At 27.4% G+C, this 25,145-nt stretch overlaps 2 protein-coding genes across 2 annotated transcripts; both read right to left on the bottom strand.

Moving 5' to 3' along the window:
• Nucleotides 1-2,880: 2,880 nt before the first annotated feature.
• Nucleotides 2,881-7,138, bottom strand: LOC119685633 (synaptic vesicle glycoprotein 2B-like). Its single transcript, XM_038099976.1, has 10 exons — nt 7,028-7,138; nt 4,962-5,331; nt 4,718-4,899; nt 4,480-4,661; nt 4,200-4,417; nt 3,959-4,124; nt 3,776-3,893; nt 3,238-3,397; nt 3,049-3,176; nt 2,881-2,972 (listed from the first exon to the last, which is right to left on the bottom strand). The coding sequence occupies exons 1-10, from the start codon at nt 7,059-7,061 to the stop codon at nt 2,917-2,919; spliced, it is 1,614 nt and encodes a 537-aa protein (XP_037955904.1). The 5' UTR covers nt 7,062-7,138; the 3' UTR covers nt 2,881-2,916.
• Nucleotides 7,139-10,349: 3,211 nt separating this feature from the next.
• On the bottom strand, nt 10,350-17,119 carry LOC119684913 (synaptic vesicle glycoprotein 2C-like). Its single transcript, XM_038099051.1, has 11 exons — nt 16,951-17,119; nt 15,624-15,834; nt 12,423-12,792; nt 12,160-12,341; nt 11,919-12,100; nt 11,563-11,777; nt 11,278-11,446; nt 11,093-11,210; nt 10,780-10,939; nt 10,588-10,715; nt 10,350-10,521 (listed from the first exon to the last, which is right to left on the bottom strand). Exons 2-11 carry the CDS (start codon nt 15,655-15,657, stop codon nt 10,466-10,468), a joined length of 1,614 nt encoding a protein of 537 aa, XP_037954979.1. The 5' UTR covers nt 15,658-15,834; nt 16,951-17,119; the 3' UTR covers nt 10,350-10,465.
• Nucleotides 17,120-25,145: the final 8,026 nt, after the last annotated feature.

The raw sequence follows: 25,145 nt of genomic DNA, 5'->3' as shown, positions 1-25,145 counted from the left end.
ATTTAATTATATATTAAATGATTGTTATATAAAAATATTTGAATTTCTATTGAATTACTTTTCAAGTTCATTGAATGAAAACGATACAAGATACATTACGAGCTTTAATCGTAGAAAATACACATTCAATAACGAAATATTTTTGTTTAGTAAGAAATGAAAAAAAAATTGATAAGATAAATATGTTTTTATTTTAAAAAAGTAATTGAAAATATTCCAAAAATGTTAATTTGATAGTAAACGACAATATTTTCAAATTAACACATTCACTGAGATGTGATTATAGGTCTACCATCAAACTAAAATGTCCATAAATACTACATGATGAAATTCAACTAAGATATTAACATTTATGCTATCTAATGATAGTTTTTTTTTCTATATGATAAATTACTGTTAATACTGAATTCGAAGCGAGAGAATACTTTTTTTTACATGGAAATACCTATAATAGTTAATGTAATTTAATTGCAAATACGTTGTAAATACCCAGAAGTTTTTAAATCTCACCACCTTTGCAACTCCACTTCAATATCTCAGACAGAAATATTCGCCATCCAAAAAGCCTTCTAATATATTCTTACAGCAAACATGAATTTCAAGAAAAAGGAAGTTCAGTTTTTCACTGACAGTCAGGCATATATCAAGGCTATTAAAGCAGTCTATATCTTGTCCAAGATAGTTCATGAAAAAGGCGATTTATTTACTTATAAGATAGTAGTATCAAGGCAACACTGTTTTGAGCTCTTGCACGTAGCAGGGAATAAGCACGCTGGTCAGCTAGCTAGAGTTGAGGTGTCTTAAATTTGTACCTCCCGTTTCAATTCCTGCTCCTAATTGATCCATATCCAGGCTAAACCAAACCTACCATCCGCAGACGAAATTTGACATAAGATCACTTTTTACGATTGGTTAACAGAAACTGGGGCTAATAATTTTATGCTCCATATTTGAAATATCTGATTTAATCAATAAAAATAATCGGCTCTAACGTAACACTAGATTGTAAAATGGCATGGAGCCAAGCTAAGCCTGCCCTTCTCAAACCCTTGTAAAACATGTTTGCCTGCGCTTGAGAGGGAGATATCGCAAAACTTGTTGTGACTTTGCCCAGCGTTATTCAGATTTAAGTTCAATTTTTTAGTTGCTCCATTCTTTGATTTACACAGCGATATTAACCATATTAGTAATGGTGAAATACTTTAAATTATTAATGTGTACAGGTGAACCAATCTTAACGGTTGTAGCTGACTATGGGTTTTAGTATTCTCTTCAAGAACATATCTTTAAAGTATTTATTTTATTCATTGATATTTCTCAGAGAACGGGATGACTAATATGTCGGCAAGAACTGTTCTACTTCGTAAAGTTAAAGTACACTTCCATGCTAAATAGGTCTTTATAGAATCTTATCTACATCTGATGTGTGTTTAACTTCAAACTATTTCTACACTTTATAAATATTAATAAATATTTTTTATTAGCTTAAATATTACGTTTACAATGGTTATTTAAAAGTGGGGAACCATTTTATAGTTTATATGGTTACTCAGTATTATATATGAATTATTTAATTATAATGTAAAATTAAACTAAAAAAAGGGAACAAAATTAGTTTTTAGATAAAAATGCATATTGCATGATAATCGTGCATATTGTATGAGTATTACATAAATTTTTTTCAAAAATATTATTCACATCGTAAAGATTATAAAAATACCTATTAAGATAGTTTACGATCGTAGAGTAAAATGTATATTTTAGATTTAATAGTAATTATAAGCATTTATTTTAATTTGTTTATACAAGTTTATTAAGATTAGAAGACGTTTATAATAATGTTTTTTAAATATCGAACACTCTTTAAGACTCTTTATATCATTAAATTAATAGATTAAAATTGTTAAGGTTTTTGAAATAATAATCCTGATATATTATAAATCTGATAAAATTCATTTGTGTATATTTTGAATCAGCTTCATTAGACAACTTCTTCTTTTTCTTTATTTGTCAATTCGATATCGAATATTGGTGATAATATAACATAAAACTATATTAAAGTTGATTTTTTTGTCGAGTGTGACGCGTCTTATGACGAAAAGAAAACTAGAAGGATTCGAGCAGTGATGAAGAAACAACAACAAAAATTTGATTAATTTATCGAAATTTGGCTGACCATACAACGCTGTTTGGAGTATTGCCATGTACTCGTCATCAGTGATCTTAGGATCTGAATGATCTTATATTCGAATTTTAATTTTTTTTTATATTTTTAATAATATTCCAACTTCTTTTTTATATTTTTATAAATTGATTTTTATTATTTTAATTTTTATTATTTTAATTTTTAATTTCTTGATTGGACTGCAAGTGTATGGCTTGGAAGTTGTGGTTGTTAAATAAAACTATATTGTTTGAATCAACTTTTAATAAACATAATTAAATTTTTTTTACAATTTGTACATATTGTTCACTATATAAGCAGAAGCTATATTTATAAGGTTGTCTCTCGTATTCCGGCCCTTTAAGTGTTTTTGCAGCCATGAAAATTGTTTCCTACTAAGATAAGTTAATCCAGCGATATGAATGCCTTGTTGACTTGATTCATACTAAAGTCCGTTTTGAGACTTAAGTTACAATTGAGAAATCGGGTCTTAATGTGATAATTTATTTATTTATTTTTTATTTATTTATTTTAGCAATTTACAAGAATAAATCTTATAATGACTGCAGCAATTACTGTTGTGCGAAAAATACAGATTATTTTTACACTTTAAATTTATATTAAGTTTGATTAAAATTAAATACTAAAACAGAAAAGCTATACATTTACAAAGTATAAAAAGTATAATATGATTATTAATGCTTACGTGTAAATAAAATCTCGTAATTATAATTTTATATGTACTATATATTTTAAATAAATATCGTCTTTTTCGGACTAGGTAAAATACAAGCTAAGCTTCCAGCGCCTTTTTCGAAAATATAAATTACAAAATAAACCAATTACATATAAAATTTATTTCAGTAATTTAGTTTTATACTCACAAAATAAAACCAAGCCAACCATTAGAAAAGGTGGAATGCAACCGATTTCAATGAAAACCGGAAACAGCATATTACCAGAAAGTGCACCTAAGCGACCAAACATCATAGCACATGAAACAACCAAAGTCCTGCCAGAGATAATGAATTTTTAAAAATATCTTTTTTTCTTTAATTTTAAACTTTTTTTACCTTAAAGTTGTTGGAAAAAGTGTGACTATAACGCTTAAAAGGGTTGAAGTAGAAACACTGCACACAGCAATAAATAAAGAGGATATAACCAATGTTGTTAAACCACTCGAGGACCAATAAAGGCTTAAACCACATGCGCCCGAAATGAAAAGGCCACAAACTGTAAAAATATGAAAAAGTTTTTGGAATTCATGACAATGAAAGTGGAATTGTGTGGAATTTTTATTTTTTAAAAATATTTAAAATTTCGTTAAAATATTAATTTTTATATGAAATTTTAAATTTTAAAAATTGTTTTAAGTATAATTTTAAAAGCTTGTAAAAGATTCCAATGATACATGGAAATTGGTGAAATAAATTTTAACATAATTTTTATTATGTTAGTTAACATGCCATGTTAAGCGGTTATAATTATGTTAATGAGAACTGTTCTTTGTAGTTATAAAAAGTGAAAACAAAAATTTAATTGTGTAAAGATGAATTTCTATTACAATAAATGATTTGAAATTATAATAAATTAATATGCAAATACACATACTCAGCATATTTTTAGTTCCCAAAAGATTTACTATAGAACCCGCAAAGCAATATCCTACAAGCGTTGCGACAGCAACAATAATATTATTGATGTACATATCCATAGAGACATGAGCATTCTAATGAGTTATAAAAGCATTAACATTAAGTCATCCTTGAAGATTTGATTATTGACTTTACTTACTGTCTCACAAGTTTCAGGGTAATTAATCACAGCTGTCGCAGTTTTATTAACACTGTATTCCAAAATTGTGCAGAGATTGGATGAAGATTTATTGCCCAGGTTTAATGCTTCATATTCGGCAATTGAAGCGAAAAGCTGTGGCAGCCAAAGTCTAATTGTGTTGAGCCTTTAAATAGTAATTTATACTATTAGAAATATTTCATTTATTGAAAAAAATTTTCTCTTTTCAGTAGTTACTTACCCAAGTAGCAGACAAAATTGCATTGTGTAAACATGTATAGAGTGACCTAATAAAGGTTTGCGAATCATTGGTTTCATTTGTTGTAAACCATCACGAAGCGCCTCCAAACCATTCCTATGCTTACGTTGTGTCAATGTGTTTGCCTTCGCTTCAATAGTGTAAACAGACTCATTGATATTACCATCACGACTTGGTACTTCCTCAACTAAAGATTTTATCTGCCATGAAGTTCTTTCGTTTTATTAAATATTCAAGTAGCTTTTACTAATTTCACACTTACTGGATAAGTAGATTTTGGTTTTCTGGTATTGAAATAATATACTTTTTGAAAAGCTAGCAAAGCTTCAGCATTTTTACCTTGTGACATCAAAAATTTTGGGCTCTCTGGCATTATTGTAAATAACAAACCACTCATTAAGCTGGGAAAGCAACAAATTGCTAGAAATATTTGCCAACTATGTACTGAAAATAAATTAAAAAATTAACTATATAACAACACAGTTAAGATATAAACCTACTACTAAAGTTTTCTGATATAACAAAATGCCATTCTTGTGGAAAAATAGCCCACGATAAAGCAGGCAGTGCTAAAGTTGCAGTGGAGGTTATAACGCCTATTATCAACACCACACGCGCACGATATTTGTTACCGTGTAATTCTGTCACGTAAGTAAGTAAGACTGCACCGGGACCATTGACACTGTAAAAAGCATCAACATTTATTTTTTTTAAATAAAAAACTATACCTGTTTGCATACTTACATAAATCCTCCAAAGAATTTGAAAACAGCAACCATTTCAAAGGTTTGACTCATTGCACTGCACAACACACAAACGGCATCTGCTATATAACCGAAGACTAAGATATTTTTACGTCCTTTCGTATCAGAAAGGTAACCCCAAAATATTGCTGAAGTAATCATACCGGCATATGTCATTGCATTCAGTACACCTTTGTCCAAGAGTGTGAGTTTTAGGTCACATTCTGCAACTGGCATAACGTAGGACATTGTTGTAGTTTGAAAAATAACAGCTGACTTTGCAGGGATTGCGGCGAGAAGTAAAATAAAATTAAATAGTCCAAAACCGGATGCACTAATTGCTGTCTCAAAATCGGCGGGTTCAGCTCTTACTAAAAATTAAAAATTTTTTTTTTTGGTTAAAGTATATAAAACAAAAATAAAATGAATTTTTTTGTTACATTTCTAACATAAATTAAAAAAGATATATAAAATATAAAATTAAACTGTATAAAAACTTTTAGTGTTAATAATAAGACGATTAAATTTATTTTTGTTGTTGATGTGCCATTTAAATATACTATTATATACCATCGTAGGTATTAGCTTTCGAAAATATGCCAAGCAATTGCTTCATTAATTATAATATATCCGTAAAAGATCTCTTACAGATAGCTCAAGTAAATAGAAATTCTATTTAAGGCTGAATACCATCGCTCATCCATATGGAAGAGAGTGTCTCTTCCGTATGTAGCTAAGTCCTTGAAAACACGTCTCAAGGTGGCTCATACTTACCTATATTGCGAAATTTTTTTATGACGTTTTCTTCATTAAAGAAAGCTCTCATGGATGTTAAAGATGAATGATTGTTAGTAATGAACATTGAGGCTCATGTAACTAGTGCGGCTAATATTAATAGACTCCTGTGCGGAGTTAATTAATTAAATTGAATAAAAATGGAGATAAAGTTAAATTGGGATTAAATGTTTTACCTACGGTACCAGAGAAGTTAATTTAAGAGCGAAGATCTTATCTTTTCTTTGGGACATATAGGATGGTATTATATGCTTAGAATAGCATTATATGCACCGATGTGTACATAGTCTTATTATTATGAATTCTATAATTTTTCAGTTAAATCTTTACAAGGTCATTTATTTTAAAATAATTTGCAGTAAAAATATATTTGTTGAAACTGACTTTCCCTTCTTTGCAGAGATGAAACGGTAACGTCTATTTTTTAAATGTTTATCTGGTTTATACAGTTGGGCAGATTGAGAGTATGTCTGAAGGGTATGTGTAATAGATTTTCTCAAAATATTGATTTTTTTGGTGAAAGAAGTATTTACGATATTGAAGAAGCTAACTATCCTTCATGTGAAGGAAACAAATTTTAGATGGGTTAGTGAGGTTTAACTAAAAAAGCTAAGAGTATTTTTAGTTATTGCAAATCTGCTATATTTGGGGGTGGAAAAATTATTTTTATTTTTTTTAAATGCATATAAAAAACATGATATTTTGACTTGAATGTGTTGAGAGAAACCTATTAATAATATTTTTATTACCGGCTACAGTTTACCTTTTTTGAATTAAACGTATGTTTAATAATTATTGTCATGTTTTTTGTTCAGTTGTCTATATTGCATTGGACATACACAACGGAACCAAAAACACGCCGAATGGATATAGATTTTATTAGAATTAATTCATGTTAATTAATTGTATTTAATTGAATTTTTATCTTGACGATGACCCTCAGGGAGAGTCGAAACATAGAATTATATTAAAAAATATTCAACAAACGTTTAATTTAAAAAAGGTGACCTGTTGCCGAATATAAAATATATTCAAAAATTTAAAAATTTATGTTTTTAATACTATGAATCCCCATATAGAGGTTTTTCGAACAGTGGTGAACTACAACAACAAAAATTCATTTCGTATTATTTTAATTACTTGACAGCTGTATGGTCAGCCGTTTCGAGTATTGCCAAATACCCATCATCAGTGGTATTGGAAATAATGAAATTTTATTTTAAGGAACTTGATCAAATTTTAAACAAAATATTTTTCTTGAAACCTACTTACCCCTTTTATTGTCATTCGGTCTAGTAGTGTCCATAATTGATAATTATATATTATATATTATTATCACAATAAAAAGTACGTACATAGAGCTCATATAATGTAGTAATTTATTATTACTTGTCATTTAGTTATAAGATATTTTTATTTCAAATACCAAATACACTTTTAAATAGAATTTTAAATAGAATTTCAATTAACAACAGAATAATGATAAATAAATGAATATTTTTTAATATTTGTTGAAGTTCATATATTAAAACGTTGCATGCAAATCAATTATTTTGTACACCACTGTTTCTTGATTGGAATGAACTTTATTAATTGATCTTTTGAATTCATCTGCAGAGCAATTGATGATGAAATTGTGTAACTCAGTTCCGGATACAAATACAAATTACCGCCGATATAGACTTAAGTGGTCCGCTCGTTTCGACTTGTAATTAAACAATAATGATAAAATTCTGACACTTTGTATTAAAATCGTTGATACCACTTCACTCAGATGGAAACATTTTATTTATATTTATTTGAAAAATAAATAGAATTATAATAAGCAAATAACGAGTTGCATGTTGAACTTATAGAACAAAAACGTCATCTCTATCTAAATGTAATTTCCTTAATCTAAACTTTAATCTTATCTTAAATATTTTTATTAAAGTTGTTATGGTACATATGTGGCTTTGTTCGGCTATACTTACTTAATGCTGCCTACTGCATTATTTACATAGTATTAAATGATATCAACTTATTAAGATTCCCATTTATAAGATATAGTTTCATCATAAATTTTTTCAGCTCATCACTGAATTCACGGTGTGAAAGTGCGTTCACACAGCAAGATTATAAAGAAGTTCTTAATTCAAACTATTATTAAAATTGGAATTGAAAGTAAATTCAACGTCCTTTACGATAATGATAGATAAGGTTGTTAATGTATTATATTATATTATGACATGTTTCAAAAGACCGTTAGACAATTAGAAATTGATTGTATATCTAAGAACTTAGTCTTTCTACAAAAAGTTTCCAGTTGTGTCTATTCCGTGTCATGTATCTAAGCTCTTTAAACGATTTGGACATTTCGGTGAATACTGTTCGCCTCTATGTTGCCTTTGCACGTCCTCTTCTTCTTAATCCTACCGGGTTCTATTCTAAAGCTGAAGGACTGATATCACCACATGTAATTAATGAAATAATTTTATTAAATTCTTTCTATTCAATATATTCTTGAATAAGATATTCTTGATTATTTCAAAAATAAAATTTTTGTAATTCTAACCAATTATGATTATAAAGAGATACATTTATAAGCAAGTCAATCGCACTAGTACAGTAATTATGTTATATATGCATGCATAACAATAAAATAATATGTATAATAATATAATATAATCAGTTTTTTGGTATGTAAACGGAGTTCCATTAATTGACTATCTTAAAAAAGGGAAAACAATTAATTTTGAAAGACCTTTTTTTAAATTAGACTCGTTTAAATTAGACCGACTTAGTTGCGTTATTCCAATTATTTTTATTTTTTAAACGTATAGGACTCATTTGTCAGACAGCTTATCAACAGGAACAAAAAAATTGTTAATCTGTTATAATTTATTTTATAAGTAGTGTTCCACAGTATAATTGGTCTATAAATATCACATAAAAATATATGTTCTTCTTCGTGCATTTAGCATATAATGATTGGTTACTATTTGCTTTGTATAAATTCGTTGTGAAAATACCGGAAGTCCCATTGCTAGATATCTAAATCTAGTTAAAATCTATTTTTCTATTTTGTCAATACCCATCATTTGGAATTTAAGTGTGCTTTGCCGAATCCATAAAGAAAGTGATTATAAAAATTGTGCTAATTATAGCGGGACCAGCCTTTTAAATATTGCAAATAAGGTTCTGTCAAACGTACTATGTGAAAGATTGAAGCCAGTTAATCGTAAACCAACTGATTGGACCTTATCAGCGTGGCTTTAGAACTAGCAAATCCACCCTAGACCAGATATTTACAGTACGCCAAATTCTGGAGAACACCCAAGAAAAAGCAAATCGACACTCACCATCTATTTGTCGATTTCAAAGCCGATTTTGACATTACGACTTGAATCATTCTTTATGTTGCTGATCTGAATTTCGTACTCCAGCAAAACTTATACGGCTATGTAAAATGACATTATTCAACACCACCAGCTCCAATAGAATTGGGAAGAACCGAGCAGTTTGATACCACATGATGTTTCAGACAGGGTGAATACTAGTCTTGTGACTTCTTTAATCTAACGTTGGAAAGGATAATCCAAGCAGCAGATTTAAGTCGTACTGGCACAAAAGTGTGATGCTGATACGTTCGCCTGTATACCAACGCCGTCAGTGCGGGACTTTTCAACTTAGAAAAACAAGCGAAACAAATGGGTCTTATGATACATGAGAGTAAAACAAAGTGCCTTCTGTCAACAATCAAATTTCGGCTTTGTTGGATTGTTCATGATGGGCAAATGGAAGAAAATCCTTGGGTTAAAAAAGTGTTTGATTCGGCACCTAGATTGAAAACGCGATAGCGGACGTTCGCAGTTTTGGTAAAACGACGACGATATGAAGATGCTTGGTTCTTATAATTGGCGAGAGCAAGCCACTGATCGGGCTGGTTGGCGAGAGCAAGCTGCTAATTGAGCTGGCTAGTGAGGCTCGCGCTGGCTGGTGAGAGTAAGCCACTAATCGAGCTAACTGGCGAGAGCAAGTTACTGATTGAGCTGGCTGGCGGAGGTTACTGGACCAAGGAAACTTCACGTGTGTAATACCCAACTAACTAAGAATGCAAGTAAGTAAGTATATTAATATTTTGTAAATTTTTTGTTGTATTTTTGAACGTGGGGAGAATTATTGAGCAACTCGCATAAATTCCATTATCTGATGTTTTTTAGATGATTATTTAACATTACTCGTATAGTATATGTATCTATAACACTTTCTCTTCATATACCTTCTCTTCTCTTCATAACTTTCAAACAACTTAATCTTGAAAGTTGTTTTATGTGATTGAAATAAATTAGTGATATATTGCATTTTAACTTAATTATTTGTTTTTATTGATATATTTTTTTATTGTTTTTAAGTGACATTCTTCTATAATATTCTCTTATTTTAAAACTATATAAATTACCAAATTGATTAAATAATATTTTATTTTGTAATATTTCAAACTAGAAAAATAATTTCATGAACAGTCTTTAAAAATCTTAGGCTAATAGTTGTTATATATAAATTGAATTAAATATTTCTTATTGGTAAAAGTATTGTGCCTTATATTAATCATTAATCTAAATTATGCGTAAAGCCATATATTTTTAAAAGTAATTAACTCTAATATATTATATATTTTAACTATCTTGTGCCACAGAATTATACTACTTGATTTTCTCATGATCATATTTAAGTAAATGTGGTTTTTTTAGGACTTGGTAAAATGCAGGATAGAGCCGCAGCACCTATGAGAAATTGTAAGAATATATAGTCAATAACTAATAATAGGAGTACTAATGTAATTAACTTACAAAACATGACAAAGCCCACCATTAAAAATGGTGGTATGCAACCGATTTCAATAAAAACTGGGAACAACATATTTCCGGAAAGAGCACCAAGACGACCAAACATCATGGCAGATGCAACGATTAAAGCTCTAAAGTAAAAAAGAATATTGTTAATGTAGATTAATAAATAAGTTATTAATTATGTGTATATACCTTAAAGATGTTGGAAAGAGTGTCACCACTACGCCTAATAATGAAGATGTTGATATGCTTGAGACTGTTATAAAGAACGATGATATAATCAGTGTAGTGAGACCACTGGAGGACCAATAAAGACTCATTCCACATGTTCCAGAAATGAAAAGTCCATATGCTGTAAAATTAATTTTATATATATCGATTATTGTTTTGGTAAGATTTAATAGAAAAGTATAACAAAATGTTTTCGGTTATTCACCTTTATTTTAATAGTATAGGATTAAGTATTATTAATCATATATTAAGTAATGTATCAGTATTAACTTACTCAGCATTCTTTTTGGACCCAAAAGTTTAACTATTCCACTTGCAAAGAAGTATCCAACAATACTTGATGTGGCTACTATTATATTATTAGTGTACATATCCATAGAGACATTAGCTTTCTGTTATTAATTTTATTAATAAATTATTAATTGAATAAAATGAATGAAGTCAACTTTATCTACTCACACTTTCACAGGAACTATGAGTGTATGTCTCCACAGTTGCTGTCGTCTTATTGACGCTGTACTCTAAAATCGTGCAGAGATTTGATGATGAATTCGTGCCGACATTGAGTGTCTCATATTCAGCAATTGAAGCAAAGAGTTGAGGAAGCCAGAGACGTATTGTGTTAAGCCTATAGTGAAATTATTATATATATAACGTTTTATATTTGAAATACATTTATACTTAATGGGAATATTATATTATATATTGATTAATTGAATAATTTTAAAATATTAATTTATTTACCCAAGTAGAATACAAAATTGCATGGTATAAACATGTATGGAATGACCTAGTAACGGCTTACGAAACATAGGCTTCATTTGTTGCAGTCCTTCTCGAAGTGCTTGCATAGCAGTTCTGTGTTCACGGACTGGTTTTTTTGGCTTATTTTCGATTGTATATATGACTTCATTAGCATTAGTATATCTACTAGGCGCCTCCTCAACTAATTCAGTAATCTGAAATAATATATATATAATACTAAGACATGACTATATAAAATTCTAAATTAGAATACCAATATATGTTTAGTATATGTTTAATTTGATATAAATATCACTTACACTATACATAATGATTGCTATGTTGTTTATACTTACCGGGTAAGTGCTTTTTGGTTTTCTCGTATTGAAGCGATACATTTTTTGGAATACTCGCAAAGCTTCTGCATTTCTGCCTTGTGACATTAAAAATTTTGGACTTTCCGGTAAAATTGTAATTAACAAACCGCTTATTAAACTGGGTAAGCCGCAAACAGCCAAAAATATTTGCCATGTATGCACTAAAATATATTTATTAACAATTTAAAATACAACAAACACTCAATATGTGTTAACTTACCATTAAAACTATTAAATAGAACAAAATCCCAATCTCTGGGGAAAATAGCCCAAGATAGACAAGGAAGCACTAAAGTCGCAGTCGAAGTCACGATACCCAATATCATTAACACACGTGAGCGATGTTTATTTCCATGTAATTCTGTTATATAAGTAAATAATACGGTACCAGGTCCATTGACACTTTAAAAAGAACACATTGAAGTAAATATTAAACAAGTGTATTAAGTAAGGAAATGTATTTAAAATAATTATGGGACTTACATAAATCCTCCTAAAAATTTGAATACAGCTAACATTTCGAAGGTTTGACTCATAGCACTGCAATAAACACAAATTGCATCGGCAAGGTAACCAAACACCAAAATTTTCTTTCTTCCCAGTGTGTCGGCGAGGTAACCCCAAACAAGAGCCGACACGATCATTCCTCCATATGTCATAGCATTAAGCACGCCTTTGTTTATTAATGTTAGCTTAAGATCACATTCAGCTATTGGTAATATATACGACATTGTTGTCGTCTCAAAGACTGAGGCAAAAGTGGCTGGTATTGCTGCCAGCAATAAAATTATATTAAAAAGTCCAAAGCCGGCAGCATCAATGGCTTTCTCGAAGTCTGCAGGTTCATTTTTGTCTAAAATAAAATTAAATAATTAGCATGCAGTTCTAATATAGAAATTATTTTAATAAATAATTTAAGATTATTTTAATAAATATTATTTTATCTTTTTTTTTATATGTTTTATTTTATTTTATTTAATTAATTTGATATAATGCAATTTAATTTAATTTAACTTAATTTAATTTAATTTAATTTAATTTAATTTAATTTAATTTAATTTAATTTAATTTAATTTAACTTAATTTAATTTAATTTAAATTAATTTAATTCAATTTTATTTAATTTTATTTTATTTTACCGTATCTATTTCATTTTATTTAATTTAATTTTTTTTTTCTTTTATTATATTTTAGTTTATTTTTATTTTTTCAAATTATATTATTTATTTTATTTTATTTTATTTTATTTTTAATGCACTACTAATAAAAATAAGTGACTATAGTTATAAAATTTTATCAATTCCTTGGTCTTGGATTTGGTAGCCTTGTTTCACTGACATATTGTCAATGAAATACTGCCAATGAAAATTCTTTTTGGTTCAAAGCCAAAAATAATCTAATAGAGTAACATTGTCTTATCTGGATCAATAAAACGCCACAAATAACTTTCGGAGGATCATCACATTCACAAAAAATCATTGTATGGTGTGATATTAAGTCTAGAGTTGTTAAACCCATATTTTTTTAGGAAGGGGCAATATAATTGTCATTCCTTTGAGATGAAAATAAAGACATGTATGTTAAAGAAATGTGGTTTGAACAGGACAATGTCTGGAAATCCATATTACCTCTTGATTATGCTTTGTTATGCGAGAAATTTTCTGGTCTTCTTAATAGCATATTTTGGAGAACTTTTGATGTTCTACTGCTTTTGGTACTGTTTGTTCCACAAAATTATATCTGCAGGATTTTTTTTTTTTTGGCATTGTGCTTTTAAGTGTCACATAAACTATTCGAGATGTATATTGCTGTACTGATTATAAATTGAATTTGCAGAAAATTTTTAATTATATTATACTTGCATAATGGAAGGAAGTAACAAAGTAAACAGAGAAGTAACAGAGAAAGTGTCATTATTAGTATTTTCGAAAATTTTTTAAATCGCAAGTATCAAGAGTTTCCTTCGTCATATTTGATTTTAAATAAAAAGTATTAGTATATATTTTTACTAATTATATCAACTGGCCAGAAAGATTGGAAAAAATCGAAGTTGATTAATAAAAGTTTCCATTTTTAATAAAACTTTCCATTTTTAATTAAGTATTTTTGGCATATCATTATGCAAAGAATTATAATCGGAAAACCTTTATTAATTATTTGATGTATATATCTAAAATTAATGTTCAGTAACAAATATTTATAGAGTCTCACACTGTTATTCTACGATATAAGAGTCAGGTTTGTTAGCTTTGTTATTAAAAAAAATAGTCACAAAAGCGATTAACACCTATCGATATTCCTTGACAAATGCTATCTATGGACTGGGACTTCCTCTTTAAAAGTGAAGCAGATAAATATGTCACAGTTGAAGACATGTTGATCTAAGTACAGAGAGTTATTTCTTCATGTGTGACGGAACATATTCAGAAAGTTTTTAGTTTTAACGAAACTGTGCTATATTATATATTTTGTGTAAAAATGCTCTGATAGGTTATTGGTTTTAATTAAACCTTTTAATTTTTTTTTTGTGGTCAGAGACATCGATGAGTCCTGAAAGTAAATCTTAGAAACAATTTTCGTTGCCATGAATGTCACTGGGGCACTTCCTTTCCGATACTGTGAATTACCGCCGGAAATGCAATTGCACCAGACAACAGAGACATCAATGAGTTTTAAAAAGTAAATGTTAGATATGTATATATTGTTTCCATGAATGTAGCTGGGGTACTTCCTTTACGGTATTGTGAAGTACCGCCGGAAAAGAACTCTGGTCAACCAGATTTTTGATCTGAGAAAATTATGATTATATTTCATGAATTTTGCGCTGCTGATCTTAAATTCGTATTTAGTTTTTGACTATCATGTTAGGTTTTTGAGATATAGTGTACTTCTTTTGTAATGGTCCTATATGTGACATTGTTTTTTGACTTCAATATATTTTGATCTGTTACAGATCAATAAAAAGTACTTAAACAAGTAGTTCAGTATGAGAAGAATGGAAATTGGATAATAAGTGCGATGCCGTAGTTGAAATTAAAAAAATCAAAAAAATAGTGAGTTTATTATCAATTTCTGAATATGTACATTCGAAAACTGGCATCATTTGTATAGATATTAAAAATTAGACCCAAATTTGTTAGCATGTGTTTATGCTGTATGGATTTTTGATGTAAAGGGCAAAATATAATAGATACAGCCTAAAATATATATAAAACTAATGAAAAGTAAGAATTCCAAAATGTAGTCCATAAGGTGTTTTCATAACCGCATGAAATGTTCTATTTACCAAAAAAAAAAAAATAAATAAAAGTCTAATTGGTCAAAACTGTGGGTATGAACTCATATTTTAATTTTTCAATTTTTATAGAACATCCGTATATAATTATTTATAAGAATAAATTGTAACTTTTTCTAAATATTTAAATTCATTGAAGAACAAAAACGTCCAACGGCCAAAGTATATAGAAAAGTTTAGCATTCAATGTAGGGAATATATTTCGTTATGGAGGTAATGCACTGTTCTCTTATTACTATTATATCTACTGATATTATTATTAGTGTCAAAAAAAAAATACTAAAATTTAGTTTATTCGCATTTTTTTAAAATTATTTTATATTATTTTATAATAAAATAAATAGAAAAAATAAGGTTTTTTAGTATTAATTTTTATTAATGAACTTTACCTTTTTTATCATCATTGTTTTTAACAACATCCATATTTAAAATATAATATTTTGGCGTATTTAAAATTAGAATAAATAATACTGTATCACTAGTAAAGAATGTATCACTAATTCATTCAAGTTGAATAACCTTATCACAGTTTTGTTCATTTGTTGGATATATATTTTTTTGCACATATGTTCCTTAATTTCATATTTCAGTATGATTTCACTATTACCACAAAGAACAAAAATTAAAATGAATTAATTAAACAATATATATATATATATAACACATTTAACAGTGTTTAAATTGTCCTTAAGCTCTGTTTTTAGTGTTAATAACAGAATGTTGTTAAATGTTAAATTGAATTTCATTATTTTTTGTATGTTAAAATGATGAGATCCAAATATCTCACGAATCGAACAAACCTGCTAAGGTAATTCAATATTTCTTAAGTTAATTATTGTAAAATTAATTGTTCACATTTTTTAAAGGATTTTTTTTATTAAACATCACTAGTTAAGAATTTAAAAAAATTTTATGTAAAACTTTTTTTAAAAACATTTTATCACATTGCATATGTGTACATATATAAATATTTAAAATTAAATTTTTTTAAAGTTCACTGTTTTAGATTCTTTATTCATCTACGACGTATGCAAATAATTAAAAATATTTAAAAAATTAATATATGTTATAATTTTATGATATATTTTATTAGTTTTCCAAAGTTTTTTTTTAATTCTTTCTCAGGGCAGGTTATTTTGCAAGTTATTTACTTGTAATATATAATATTTAATTTAATATTTATTTAATATTTTAATGATGACAGTAATATTTTCCATTCATGCCAAGATTTTAAGTAAGACTAATTCTTATTGCACCTAAACTTGACACAAATATGGAATTAAGATAATAAAACACAATTAGTTAAAAAGTATACATGTGGATGTTATATACCTATAAAAATATATTTATTAAAATATGTCTAAATATATATAAAAATACATTGCATATTAAAATAAATATTCTGATATTTTTTTTAGCACAAAACTCGAGATAAACTGAGTAGAAATGTCAACAAAATTGTTTACTTCAAACACAATGTCACTGTTTTCTACATTATTGCATTATGGTCCCATCGTATGCGTTTTAACACTGCACTGTTAATATTAACTTAACGCAATTCTGTTATTAACATTAATACAGTAGATAATAAAAGCCGTGTTTATTTTGTTCTGATTTCAATTTGTTAGTCATAGAGATTAAAAAATATGTTTTCAAAAAAATTAAAAGGATTTTTATTGTATTATATGAAATTGTAGAGATTTTACGTTTTAATACATTTCAATTAAAATACACTCCACTGTATTCAAGTTCAAATTAATTGATGATGTTTTTTATTGATGGTTAACTTGCACAATTCAAAATAAATTTCTAATAAATTTTTCAGAATTAAGTTCACTTTTTTTTTGAATCGTAGTTCTATTCGCGTCGACCGACTCCAAGACAATAATGAGAAATTGTTGCAGCAGTGCCTTAAAAGCATTACGATGACTTTTCAATTTATATGTACATTTATTCTATCATAAAAATTTATATATAACAGTTTAAAAAAATAAACATAATTATAAAATGTAAACAAGCTTGCACGTTGAATTTTATGATAGAAAGTATATATCAAACGCATCTATTTTCTTCAGCTGTAATCTTCCTAAATCTTAATCTTATCTTTTCAACTTAACTTTTTCTACTCGCTTGAAAGTATCTAGGTATATTCATATTCTTGAAAATTTTGTAAAAATGACGTTAAATATTTCAAGATTTAAGTTTCTTAAAGTTCTTGTATATTTATTTATTTAATATTTAGACCCTGTACTCCAAATACTGTAAGTTAAAAATACATTTGGAAAAAGTATGGAAGTATAGATCTATTTTGGAAGAAGATTTCTAGTAGTAGTAGTATCAGAAATGTGCGATCTCACGCCATACAAACATGATTTCTTTGTTGAAGTGACGTCATAATCAACATTGGAATAAACAAGTTTTCATTTAAAGCATAGTAAGTCATATTTGTATATATTTGTGATAATGTACATGTCTATTTCACAAGTCACGATGAACTGATTTATGTGCATTTCAAGATGCCTGCAATTAGACTGCTTTGGAGATGGAGAGAAAAAAAAATAGTTTGTACTATTTTTGTATATAATTTGTAATAATATAAAATATTTTGGACAAATGGAATAGTCAACAAACGTTTATTGATAGTTTTGTAATTTTTGCGATGCTACGAGTACCTAGATTAAGAAAATGTGGTGCGACAAGCAAGAAATATTCACCCGGAAAGGAATCAAGCAACGATATAGTTTGTCGATAATATAATTATTATTCATTAATGAGATCAGTAAGTATTATTCTTTTATTATAAGAATCAACTTCGACTGGTCATATTATTGAATTTGCTTACAATGTAGTACCTTGTTTTTATTATAGTCAATATAATTAAAGGAAATAAACCATTCTGCCTTTCAAAACCGTAGATATTTTGAAATATTTGCTCTCCGAGATTTTGTTTAAGAAGTGTTAATTTAGTAGCTTTGCCATTATTAAAAGCCAAAAGATAAAAAAACCATAAATTATTCTTCATCACAAAAAAAGCGGTTGGAGATTATATCAGAGTTGATGCTCTTCAAATGAAACATTTGATATCTGTACTGATCAAATTGTTTAGAATATATAAAAATGATCTACTTGAATTAAAAGTAATACTTTTATATAAATCATCACTAAAACGACAAAGTTTATATTGTCTAAAATCAATATCTGCCAATATCATAAATATGTACAATATATACATATATGTACTGTGAATATATATAGTCTGTTCAATAATTAAAAAAAAAATGTTGTTTAAGAATTGTTGTCTTTTAATTTAATTTATTATATAAATTATGCAATTCAAATATAATTTAAAAATAAACTTAATTAATTTAAAATTTAATTAATTCAAAAATTAATTAATTTGTAATGAAAACATGTAATGAAATCATCAAAAATATATATTAATAATATGGTCTTCTCTATAAAAAAAAGAGAAAGGGTATAGTATTAAATCCTGCTGCTGAGGGATTAAATTGACATTTGTAAACAGTTTTACGAATTACATCATATTCGTGAGATTCAAAATGATAAATAAATTCAATATCTGTTCTCTCCAGTGTAAATAATTTTCTTATTCCTTTAGACACTTCTAAAGGGCCGAACAGTTTCATTATTATTTTTGATTTTTGACTGAATATCCGATCTCTTTGAGTATTTTCAGAATTGAGTTCACTGAACATAGAATATAATATATTAAATATAAATGGAATGTCACTGCACCGATCAAAATCTTTCTCGAATGAAATTCCTGAATCATCACTAATTAGTTTACATGAGGTGTACTCAGGCATTAATAATTCATTAAATATTTTAAATATAGTAAGATGGTAAAAAATAAATTGGCTCCGCTTTTCAGTTGTTAGTTCCGATTGGGAATTATCCCATATCATAGATCTCCAAGATTGTAATCGATTTTCCGTTCTAATAACATTACCCCATATTTTATGTGTAAGTACACGGAAAATCGCAAAAATAAAATGCAAATTGAATTTTTCAAACTCTCTCCAAACGATATTTAACATGAAAACTGGAACTAGTCTTCTTTCTCTTCTTGCTATAAATTCTACGGCTTCAATGATTATCGAGAGTACCTTAGAAAATGTGTCATTTCGTTGTCTTGTAATTGCAGATTTGTAGCACATGTAGTGATCCACTACGTCCCGCATGGTCTTACAAGTATTCCGGAGTGCATTCAATTCCCGTGATGACAACTTATCGAAAATAATATGTAAAATATCGGTTGGTATTTGTTCCATCTGCAATCAAAATAAGAAAGGTTTAATATAAGTTTTAATAAAAAATACATATATTTTATATACAATTATTATCAAAACTATTAATCAAGAGAGAATTGCATATTATAATTATTTATATGAAATATTTTTAAATACATTATTTATATACATACACTAAATTATAAAAATTCATACGTATATAAAATGAATCTTTTTTAATTCTTCATTGAAATCCTTTCTTTTATTGATATATATTGTGCTATAGTTTGTTAAATTACCTTTCTGCTCCGAAGATTTTACTATGGTGTTTAGTGTAGCTGACTTCCTAAATGAGTTTCTATATATATATATATAAATAAGTAAATTGTAGAAATCGATAATCAGATTTTCAGGTAAATATATTTAACATCATTTAAATATCATGCATGTAGCAGGTAAACATACGTTTCGTCATATGTTCACTTTTACTAAAACGATTTTTACAGGTAGGTTATGATTTAAAATAGAAGAACTTATATTATTCTTAGAAAAACTACAATAAAAATTGTATTGATTATATACGTTTTTATGAGAGATCATAAAAATATCTTTAACTCTTTAATTTCTTTATTTTTATTTATTGTAAAGTAAAAACAAAATATTAAAAATAATGTGGATCCATGCATTATTCAATCTTAGGAAGGGATTTAATGTTATTTATGTTGAGAAAGGTTATAGATCAAATCAATATGCATATCAACTATATTAAATATAGAATATTAAATCTGCAAATGATCGAGATCTAACAGGTAACACGTTCTTTTTTGTATTGGTTGTACATAAAAACTAAAATCTCAAAACTGTAATTTTGTACCGGTTCCATGATTTGGATCCTGAATTCTATAAAACAGATACATAATTTGGACCCAAAAATTCTTAAAATTTATTACTTAAATATTTTTATTATTGATATTTAATATCAGTAGTCATATATAATTTATTATTTTTGTATTTTTTTAAATTAAATATAAATATATCATGTAATTTATGCATTAAAATAAAGTATGCATTGCTTAATAAATTTTAACTATATTTATATTTGTACTAATAAATTCATCAGGGTAGTTTGTAAAAATTGCGAAATTGAACAAACTCCCGATAAAAAATATGCGGTTTATTTAACAGTTACTATAATTATAAAAATAATATTATTTTAGAAATAACAATAATAACAGTACTTGCTGGGTTGAAGCCAAACACGTTGGATAAAGAAGTTTCGAGAGACTAAAGCCGTCATTTCGTCATCCAAAATGAATGGAAGCACATTTTTTATATATATGTAAACTTATTATGAAATAAAATAACGAAGAATTAAGAAAGAGTTCAAATGAAAAGAAAGGGAAGAATTAATATTTCTCCTTTTAATGGTGTAGTTTTTATTAATTATCGCAGGGTTTGCTCAAGAGAGTATCAATGGGACGTAAAATCCTCGAAAAGGGAATTGAACAGTTTGTATGCAAAAATACTTAAAACATTTTAATCCTTTCAAGTTGTGATCTCTCTTCTTGAAAATATGCTCTACAAAATGGCATAAAGACCTTAGTTTTATTCAAGCTAAGAAATTGCTTTTAAGCTTAAATGTAGTAAAGGGTTCGGCAGGGCGAGGACTGAAACTAATGCTGAACTATAATCCAATTTTAACAAAATATGAGAATCAAAAACAGTACATATTAAAAATTGTTCAATATTACCGCCGTCGTTTCCCAAATTGTAATAAACACATTTTGCTCCAGCAACTTTAAATAAATTAATAAAAATCATGTCGGAAAAAACCAGAATTATTTTTATCAGAAGAAATATTAAATTATTGCAATTTTTGTAAAGCTGAAGCGAACTAATAATTATTCAGCAATTATTAGAAATAGACAAAAACTTTGTATGGGTGAATTGTTTATTTTTAATAGATTTATAACTTTTGAGAAGACAATTTTTATGTAAAACAAAATATGTTGAAGATATAAGCAATCAAATATTTTATTGTAAAAATGGTTATTTTCCAATCTTTAAGGTTCTTGGGCGCCATTTTCACTTATCCAATTGAACTAAAATTTTACATATTATTTTTTTAGTAAAATGAACCGATCTGGCGGTTGCCGTCAACTAGTTATTCCAAAAAAAAAAAAAATTGACCACATACCTTATTGACACTAATGTGTATATTTAGGATGTTGGTGTGTATGGATCTTGGACAATAAAAACAACTTTATCGTTTCGGTAATGATTTATGTAAAATAATTACTTTTAATTCAAGAGTATTATTTCAAACCAAATGCAGTATAAATACTGACTTTTGTACATTCTGAAAAGTGTTTTTGACGACTTCTAAATTTAGAACCTACACATTTTAAATAAAACATCAACAATATCAAGATTTTAGAGCAAAATATCAACTAAGATCAAGAGTAATAAAATCAAGAAGAGTATATGAAATTTTGTACATTTTTCATAATATAAAGTGGTTATATTAACTACATGTTTTAGTTGTCTAATTATAAAGGTCATCGCTTTAATTTATTGCTCAGTGGATCTTCATGGATTTTACATATGGATTTGATAAAACGATACAAAAGGATTATATAACATATGTTGTCAAAATATTACTACAGAACTTTTAGGTAAATTATTTATAAAATAATATAGTTTTTAAAACTGAATATATCTATGATTGCTAGACACAAGTTTACTTTAACAATATAGAGCATTTTTTCTATTCAATACAAAGAACAGAAGGTGTGACCTGTTTGATTTCTAAGTATTTCCTGATCTAATAGTTACTAATATAACAATATGCAACAACTTCCTAAGAATAATATATGGATCCAAATTTACATGAACGAATATTTCATTAAATAAAAATAAAAAAGTTAAAGAGTTTATGAGATTTACATAATTCTTCGTATTAACGTATATATTAGTTCAAGTACTAGTATTCAAGTATTTTGGTTTTTCTCAAAATTAATACATAACCTTCAGACTTATGAAAATTAATCAAATAGATTTAAAGAAAGATGTGTTTGCCTGTTATTAAATAAAATTTGTTTACCTGAAAATCTAATGATCTATTTCCAAAATATCACTATTTTCATATAAAAGACACCACATTTTAGAAACATCTTCATTCATAAGGCCAAATACAACTAAGTGATATTAAACACTGCACTAATTTGGACTAAGAACTTAAAAAAATAGTTTGTAAAATAAAGCTTAATAGTTATCAAAAAAAAAAAAATATAGTTAATAATTATTACCGTTTGTAATTTATTTACATTTAAACTAAAGGTATTAAAAGGATTTCTGTTGTATATAAATAAGTTTTAAAGTTAAAAGCAAATTTGTGATTGTTTTGCTATTATTTATAAATTTATTTAATTTATATTTTATTTATTCAAAAATTAAATTTAATCTCTTTTATTTTGATTACAGAATGGAAAACCTGCCAACCGATATTTTATATAAGATGTTCGGCGAGATGTCACCGCGAGAGTTAAATGCACTTCGGAGTACTTGTAAGACTATGCGGGACGCAGTGGATAACTACATGTGGCACAAATGTGCAATTATAAGACACCGAAATGACGCGTGTTCTAAAGTACTTGATATAATTATTAAAGCGATGAAATTTATTGTTGGAAAACAAAGAGATCTCATTCCCATCTTCATGTTGAATATTATTATTACCGAATTTGAAAAATTCAACTCACATTTTATTTTTGCGGTTTTTCGTGTGCTAAGACATAAAATATGGAGTAATCTTATTAGAAAAGACAATGAGATATCGCAAGATATGATATGTGATAGCTCAGAATCGATACAAATAACTAAAAAACGTACCCAATTTATTTGCTATCATATAACAGTATTTAAAATAATTAACGAGTTACTAAGGTCTGAATATACCTCATGTAAACTCCATACTGATGATTCAGGAATTTTATTTGAGAAAGATTTTGAACGTTGCAGTGACATTCCATTTATATTTGATATTTTATTTTTTCTGTTCAGTGAACTTAACTCTGAAAATACTGAAAAAGTTCGTACATTCAGCCAAACATCAAAAATAATAGTGAAACTGATCGGTCCTTTGAAAAACACCAAGAAAAAAGATGTTGAGTTTATTTATCATTTTGAATCACACGAATATGATGGAATTCGTAAAACTGATTACAAATGTAAATTTAACCCTTCTGATGCTCGATTTGAAACCATACCTTTTCTGTATTCTTAAAAGAAATCATATTTTTGAGATTTTTTCTAGATATGTTATTAAGTTAAACAATAGGGTATCCATATACAATAGATATACAGCTAGATAAATCTAATGTATAGATATATTTTTGTGAAATTGTATCATTACCGAGTTACCGAATTACCAAGGCATCAAATCTAATCATTTTTTCGATTTTGGAGAAAATGTATGCCGATTCTTATTATTGTAAAGAATTGAATAAAATTAAAATTGAATTTGAAATGTTTGAAAAATATATTTTGAAAAATATAATAAATAAAGAATTATAAATAAAAAATTTAATAAAATAACAAAATTTACTTTAATATTTATTATTTCATCTTGCTTCTAACGCAAAGTAAACAAGAACAGAAGTTGCTTCAATTTACTGAAAGTAAATTGAAACGTTCATATGATTGTTATAATCATTTCATCAATTACCGAGTTATCGCGCTAAGACGATTATTTCTTTTAATTTTCTGTAACAAAATTGTGCGTAAATCAAATCATTATAATTGAATTTTGATTTCATTTTGATTTTTGATTAAGTTGTAATTAATTGAATTATAAGTTGATATAAAATATTAAATGATATAAATTCTAGAAAGTAGTTCCGAACCACAGGCAGTGTGTATAATTGTTGCTTGTACGTTTGGATATTAAGTGCTTTTAGTGGCTATTTCACATTGTAATTTTTATAATTAGAATAATAATACATCACCACATCTTGAGGTTTGTATGAAACCACCTTGTATGAAAACTAGCCTTGCAACTCCGAAAACAAACTGGCTTTAATAATTATCACTTTAATAATTTATCACATAAAATTATAAAATGCGAGACCCACATAGAAGACGCCGTTTATGTTTATGATCTTAACCCAACAGCAGAGAACTTTATCGATAAATAATAATAATAATAATAATAAAAGCGTAGACGTGAAAATTGCCCAACAGCCGGTACTGTGGCCAGAAGAGACCTATTGTACCAGCTTCACTATTGATTAAACAAAGCTCCTTAGAGCTTTGTGAATAAAGTCTAGAACTAAATCTAAAGAAAAGTTCTTAATCTGCTCTGGTGACAAAAATACTTTATAAAACAGGTTTCTTCTGTGCGTTATTAAAGCTGGAAAGAATGTGCATTGTCGTTTCCTCATCTTCGAGGCATAATCTGCATTCCGAGTTAGCAGATAATTGTAGTTTATGAAGGTGATATTTCAGACCATAATGAAACCCGTTATCAACCTTAAATTACATTTCGAGAATTTAAGAATGTCTTTGTTATCAGTGCTTTGCTTCCAGCCGCATATGATTTTCCATTTCCTTGGTAATCTGTTATTCTAATTATAAAAATTACAATGTGATATAGCCACTAAA

Source organism: Teleopsis dalmanni, chromosome 2 (genome assembly GCF_002237135.1).
Source record: "Teleopsis dalmanni isolate 2A chromosome 2, ASM223713v2, whole genome shotgun sequence".
Lineage (NCBI taxonomy): Eukaryota > Metazoa > Arthropoda > Insecta > Diptera > Diopsidae > Teleopsis > Teleopsis dalmanni.
The sequence above is the reverse complement of the archived record's forward strand: the minus strand, read 5'-3'. Positions and strand labels throughout refer to the sequence as shown.

What these genes read in the sequence shown, in the direction of transcription:
- LOC119684913 (XM_038099051.1), bottom strand. Translation starts at nt 15,657, where the DNA reads ATGGATGTTGTTAAAAACAATGATGATAAAAAAG. An exon ending in AAATTTTTAGGAGGATTTAT is followed by an intron (nt 12,342 to 12,422) that starts GTAAGTCCCATA and finishes TTCTTTTTAAAG; the next exon opens with TGTCAATGGACCTGGTACCG. An exon ending in CTCTTTCCAACATCTTTAAG is followed by an intron (nt 10,716 to 10,779) that starts GTATATACACAT and finishes TTTTTACTTTAG; the next exon opens with AGCTTTAATCGTTGCATCTG.
- LOC119685633 (XM_038099976.1), bottom strand. Translation starts at nt 7,061, where the DNA reads ATGGACACTACTAGACCGAATGACAATAAAAGGG. An exon ending in TATATCAGAAAACTTTAGTA is followed by an intron (nt 4,662 to 4,717) that starts GTAGGTTTATAT and finishes ATTTATTTTCAG; the next exon opens with TACATAGTTGGCAAATATTT. An exon ending in GGTTGGCTTGGTTTTATTTT is followed by an intron (nt 2,973 to 3,048) that starts GTGAGTATAAAA and finishes TTTTCGAAAAAG; the next exon opens with GCGCTGGAAGCTTAGCTTGT.